Source organism: Pinus tabuliformis, chromosome 9, assembly GCF_031772625.1.
Source record: "Pinus tabuliformis cultivar Carrire ecotype Pingquan chromosome 9, CPIR1, whole genome shotgun sequence".
Taxonomy (NCBI): Eukaryota; Viridiplantae; Streptophyta; class Pinopsida; order Pinales; family Pinaceae; genus Pinus; species Pinus tabuliformis.
In genome coordinates, this window is record NC_142307.1 from 1580872656 (window position 1) to 1580879012 (window position 6357).

General features: G+C 47.9%; 1 protein-coding gene across 1 annotated transcript; it reads right to left on the bottom strand.

Moving 5' to 3' along the window:
- Positions 1 to 511: 511 nt before the first annotated feature.
- On the bottom strand, positions 512 to 6042 carry LOC149154735 (uncharacterized). The gene is made up of 2 exons (XM_089444216.1): positions 5151 to 6042; positions 512 to 4497 (listed from the first exon to the last, which is right to left on the bottom strand). The coding sequence occupies exons 1-2, from the start codon at positions 6040 to 6042 to the stop codon at positions 512 to 514; spliced, it is 4878 nt and encodes a 1625-aa protein (XP_089300342.1).
- Between the last annotated feature and the right edge of the window lie 315 nt (positions 6043 to 6357).

The following is a 6357-nucleotide window of genomic DNA, read 5'->3' on the forward strand; positions in this document are numbered from 1 at the left end:
AAAGTGTCAGGTGACCCTGATTTTCACTTTATATTTTCTGCATAAGACCGCCAATCCAAGATTGGTTTTCAGGCTTTCTTTTTTTTCCCGTGGAAAAAGTCGTAATTTCTATTAAGTCAAAAGAAATTACATTCTGTAGATGCTGAGCATATGCATACTGAGGCAGGATGCCTCTCAAAACTTCTGAAGGAGACTGTCCAATGTTCCAAAAAAAACTGAAACAGATATACGATCATAAAAAAACCATCCTCTCCCCGAACTGTTTGTCCACGCAGGGAGTTCGGAGAGGTATCAATCCAAGAGACTATCTGTGAAATAGAGAAAGAAACATGTATAAACTGTGTTTGACTGTTGTTTGCTGTGCAGCTGTAGGTGCTGCCCTCAAAAAAACAAAAAAAGAGAGATGACTACGATTGTCCGCCATAGTCGATGCTGTCCATTATAACAGTTATATATAATAAGCATGAAAATAAAGAACAAAAACAGCACTTTGTGCATATTGGGACCCCTTTCAGTTCTGAGTGTCCCTTTGAGCCTGATAGTCATCAAAGGGTCTGTGATAGTGCTGAAAGAAGGTTCCATCCAGGTCTTCTTGTATTAGCCAGTCCGCTTCTTGCCTCTGCGCTGCTTGCTTGGATAGGTAGTCCGCCCGAGTGTTGCGCTCCCTGTAGATATGTCGACATTCAAATTTTTCAAAAGCATCTGTTAGTCTGAGTGCCTCATCCAGAATGTGTCTCAAAGAGAAAGCAGTGCATGATGATTTTCTGGTGAGCCAATTGCAGACAATCTTTGAATCTCCAAACAATTGTAGTTTTGTGCAGCCTTTCTCATGTGCAAAAAAAATGAGGTGTTTTGCAGTGGTGAGCTCAGCATAGTTGTTTGTGCCTCTTCCCAGGTGTATTTGCAGCATGAAATAGTGGTTTTCTCTCAGGTAGAGGAGGGCTCCCCCCCCACAACCTTCCTCTTGGGCTGAGCCATCAAAATAGGCCCAGGGAAAGGATTTATCTATGAGCTCAGGGGTAATGGTCCTAGGGGGAGCAGGTGGAGGATCATCAGGAATGAGAGCAAAGTCCGCAAGTAGGTGTGCAATAAGAACAGGCCAATGAGGAGGTTTTTGGTCAAAGATTGCACGATTCCTTGCTGTCCAGATGGACCAGCACATAAGGAGAGGGATATTCTTGTCTTTTCCAGAGTGTTGTTGCTGCCAATTTTCCCAGGCTTCGCTTATGGATAGCCCATGCCATTGATGGAGAGAGGGGGAGCGTGAAGAGAGAAAAGACCATTGTTCTTTGACAACCGGACAGGAGAGGAAGAGGTGTTCAGTATCTTCGTCATTCCTTTTGCATAAATGGCACCAGAATGGTCCATAGAAGGATCGCTTTTTTAAGTTTGCTCCAGTTGGTATTTTGTTGAAAAGAATAGCCCACATGAGAAGGCGCGTTCTGGGGGCTGCTTTAAGATGCCAGATTGATCTCCACCATTGCTGTGTATTGTCTGGCTGAGATGTATGCATGAGCTGCAGATATCCCTCCTTTGGGGTGTATGAACCATTTTTAGCTAGTGCCCAGACAATCTCGTCCTCCTCCTCCGATATTCTGATATGTGCTTGAGTGAGCGCCTCCGTGTATGACTCCCATACTTGTCTCCAGTGATCCGGAATATGAAGGTCTTGTGATGTCCTCCAAGCCTGATGGAGAAAACTGGAATTTTCCTGGTCTGCAATGTGGGCAATATGCGTGGCTCCCTGTTCCCTGAGATGAGTTAGAAGCTGTTCAGGTAGACTGTGCATGTTTCCACATCCGATCCAGGGATCAATACCAACACGGACAGAGTTTCCTTGTTTAATTCTCCAAGTGAGGCCCTCTCGAATTAGGGGAAGAGAGTTGAGAACTGCTTTCCATATGATTGAATGTCTTCCACTTCCTCTATGTTCCCTGCATACCCAGCTATATATACTTTCCGGGGCGATGTATTTATCCATAACTACCTTCTTCCAGAGACTATGTGATGTGAGGAGTTGCCATCCCAACTTAGCTGCCAGAGCATTTGCAAATAAGTCTAGTCTCTTTATTCCCCAGCCTCCCCATTTTTTTGGTCTAGCTATGGTATCCCATTTTACCCAGGCGAAGAGATTTCCTTGTTTATTCCCCTTCCATAGGAATCTGCAACATATTTTTTGAAGCCTGGTTAAAATCCCTCTTGGTATCCAAGCCAGAGACATCCAGTACACCGGCGTTGCTTCCAGCACTGCTTTTATAAGAGTGAGTCTTCCTGCCCTCGTGAGATATCTATTATACCAGACATTAATCCTTTTCTCCACTTTAGTGATTAGCCATATCCAATCAGCTATTTTGTATCCTCCATGTTTCACCCTGAAACCCAGATACTTCAGCCCTTCCTCTATAGGGTGGATATGAAAAGGGAAGCGGTTTTTTGTGTAGATGACTTCTTGAGGAGTGCAACCAATCTCTGTTATGGTAGATTTTTGTACATTTATAACCATCCCTGTTGCTTTCTGGAAGAGATCAAAAACATATTTTAGCGCCGATGTGTCAGCCATACTGCCATTTAAGAAGATCAATACATCATCCACAAACAGTAGATGTGTAAGGGAACAGTTGTCCGAGATTTTAATCCCTTTTAATCTTCCTCTTCTGTGTTCAGATGCAATCAGTCTGCTTAACCCTTCCATAATGAGCAGAAACAGGAGGGGGGAAAGTGGGCAGCCTTGTCTGAGGCCCCTTTCAGCAGTGAAGAAGGGGGTTGGGGAGCCATTGAGGAGAACGCTGAACGGGACATCAGAGATACAACTCATTATTCTTTTAATGAAAAGGAAGGGGAAACCCAGATGGGTGAGGAGCATTCTGATGTATAGCAGATTTACCCTATCGAAAGCTTTTGAGAGGTCCACCTTGAGGATCATTCCTTTCAGATTTTTGCTTTGCATAGAGTGTAGAAGCTCTTGTGCAGTACCAATAGCTTCATGGATCTGTCGCCGATGGAGGAAAGCGAATTGTTCAGAGGATATATTGGCCGAGAGAATGGGCTTGATCCGGTTTGCTAGGATTTTGGCCAATATCTTATAGAGACAGTTGCAGAGCGAGATAGGCCTAAATTCATCAAAAGACACAGGCTTGTCTGATTTGGGAATGAGGGCTATGAAGGTGGCTTTGATACTTGAGGGGATAGATCCATTTTGGCTGCAGTGATTTATAGCATTGAGGATGTCCTGCCCCAACAGCTCGAAGAAGGCTGAGTAGAACTCAATGGTCCAGCCATCTGGTCCCGGGCTCTTGTCCTTCTGGAAGCCTTTGATGGTGGATTCCAGTTCCTCCAAAGTAATATCTTTTGTGAGCTCTTCTGCATCCTCCTCATCCACGAATCTAGGGAAGAGTTCTGCCACTCTCATGATTTCAAGTAGACTTGCTTGTTCTGGGGCCTTGTATATTTTTTTGAAGTGAGAAGAGGCTAGATAAGCAAGTTCTCCAGGCCTACTAACCGTATGTCCATGATCATCCTGTAGCTCCCAAATAGTATTGATCGCCTTCCGCCCATTTGCAAAACGATGGTAAAATTTTGTGTTCTCATCCCCCTCCTTGAGCCATATGGCTCTGCTTCTGAGTCGCCAGGAGTCCTCCCTGTCTCTGAGAATCTGAGTCCTCCTTTTGATGAGGTCTTCATACATGGATTTCTGATCTGGGGATAAGAATGTACCATCTGAGTGGGATTCAAGGGCTTCTATAGCTTGTTCCGCCTGAGAAATAGTTTGATCATCCTGTTGTCTCTTCAATTTTGCCCATTCTCTTGAAATCACTTTGATCTCGGAGAGGTTTCTGACAAAGCCAGTGGCTGGGTCTACTTCTTCCGGAATCGGATGTGCCTTCCAAAAGTCCGTTATCTGTTTGATGTAGGTGGGATCCCGAAGCCAAGTTGCATTAAATTTGAACGGGGCCTTTTGGGACTGATGTCTTGCGCTCATTTCCAAGTATATTGGTCTGTGGTCCGAGATCCCACCGCTGCCCACCCATTGTCTGGCTCTAGGGTGTTGGTTGCATAGTCCTTCTTTAATGATGAAACGATCCAGCCTCCTGGCTAGGCTTTGATCCCCTGTTCTGTTGTTCTTCCATGTGTATTGGATTTTTGCAGTAGGGAGGTCAATCCAATGATGATCCTCAAGCATTTGTCCGAAAAAATCAGAGAGGGGGTCGATTTGAGCCTGATGTCCCCATGATTCAGAGAAGCCTATTGAGAAATTCAGATCTCCCCCCAGTATAATGTTCTCAGCTTGTAGGAGCGGGGAGCCGAGAAGCTTTTGCCAGAAAAGTTCTCTGTTTAGGCAGGGGCCATAAACATTTATAATTTTAAGATTTTCCTCCATGTCTTTTGAATATATATCAGCCCCCAGAAAACCCCCTCCACCCCAGATATTCTTTAGATGAATGGTGTTGTTCTTAAAGCCAATAGCGATGCCTCCTGATCGGCCTGATACATCGATGGCTGTAAAAGACCACCCAGGCAGCCATAAACCAAGAATGGAGGTTGCAGAGTCTGCTTTACATAATGTTTCTTGAAGGAAGATGATGTCCACAGGGTTTGTGAGAAGAAGACGCTTCAGGGCCGATTTTTTATCGGGGCTGGCCAGCCCTCTACAATTGAAGGACAAGATTTTCATGGAGGGGGGTGGGGGAGGGTGTCCTGCGCTCTAAGGGCCCTGAGAAGTGTTTGCTGTCTGCCTAGGAGGACCTCATCCTCCATTTGCTTTCGTGCGATGGACATAGCTGACGGTCGACCCCGCCCCTGCTTTGGCGAGAGGATAAGGGACTCCACCGACAGCCCAATGGAGTCCGAGACTTTCAGCTTGGTGGTCGAGCGGGTGGGGTATCTCGGAGAAGAGTTTACAGAAGGGGAGGGCGAAGGAAAGGAAGGGTGGGGGAAAGAGGGATGAGAGGAGGAGATGGGAAGACCAGATGGCCTCGGGATAGGGCAGGATACATATATCGAAGGGGATTGGGAAGGGTATGTATCCATTACAAGGTCAAGGGCAGATGGGGAAGAGGGAGGGGGGATTCTGATGGGGGGGGGCATACCCGAGGAAGATAAACTCATAGATGCATAATGAGAAACAGAGGCAGACGAAAAAGAGGACGTACCCGAGGAGAAGACCGCACCCTTTGCAGCTCTGGATCGCGTCAGAGGAGGAGATGGAGGCCGAGTCGAGTTTGAGACTTGCTTCTTGCGGCGAGGTGCAGGAGGCGCTTCCACCGTGTCCGATGTGATGATGTGGTCCGTTCTTGGTGCCATTGCCACCGGGGGGTTTGGCTGTCCTTCTGTGGTGTGCAGGTCCTGGTCTGATGTTGTCTGCTGGGTCTTCTGGAGGAGGGGGCAATCCTTGTATAGATGACCCACCTGGTGGCATCTTCTGCATCTATAGGGGATGCCTTCATAATCGAGCTTCTGCTTTCTTGAAGTGGATTTCCATTGTATGGTGATGTTTTCCGGCACCCCCCCTCTGGTATCCATATGCACTAGTATTCTTGCGTATGCCATCGCGCCCGTCGCTATGTATGTTTTGTCTGATTCCATGAAGGTGCCAAGTGCATTTCCAATTCTCTTGAAGATATCTTCAGACCAGTACTGCAGAGGCAGCCCTGGTAATCTGACCCAGACTGGACCGATGCCTAATAGCTCCGTCTCCGGGTCGAAAAGCGGCGTCCATCGTTTGAGAAGGACCGGGGCTTTCTCAAAATGCCAGAACGATGAAAGGACCCAGCTCGTGTGGTCCGCCCGTGCAAATTTGAGTGCGAACCACCCTCGCACAAAAGTCTGGACCGATGGAATCTCCGCGAGGTATTGACCCCAGATCTCAGTCGCCCATTGCTTTAATTTTGCCGCCGAGGCGTGTCTGCCTTTAATCCGACCCACAAGGACGCAGTCCGCCAGATCCATAGCTTCCCCCCAACGAATATCCTCTTCCAGTCTCAGAAAAGCGTCCTCCGCAGTGGATTTAAAACAGCGCTGCTTCTTGGCGGGGCGGGAGGACATACGGCCCGGGTTGACAGTTGCCTGAGAGCCCGCAGGGGGGGGAACAGGAGGGGGGGGGAGAGGGTTAGACCCGGGGGGGGGGATGGCTTCAGGGAGGGGAGGGACCGCGTGATAGCTGCCAGAGGGGGCAGAAGGAATCGAAGGAGGGTTTGTTACCGAGATGGGAGGGTTTGTCACGGGAGGTAAGGGGGTCTCTGAAGGGATAACGGGAGGAGGGGTAAGGGAGGGTAAATCCGCTTGTTGGGGGGGTTCGCCGTTCGGGGAGGGTTGTAAACAGTCCGCCAGGAAACCCAGCGTAGCCGGAGAGGGGACCGA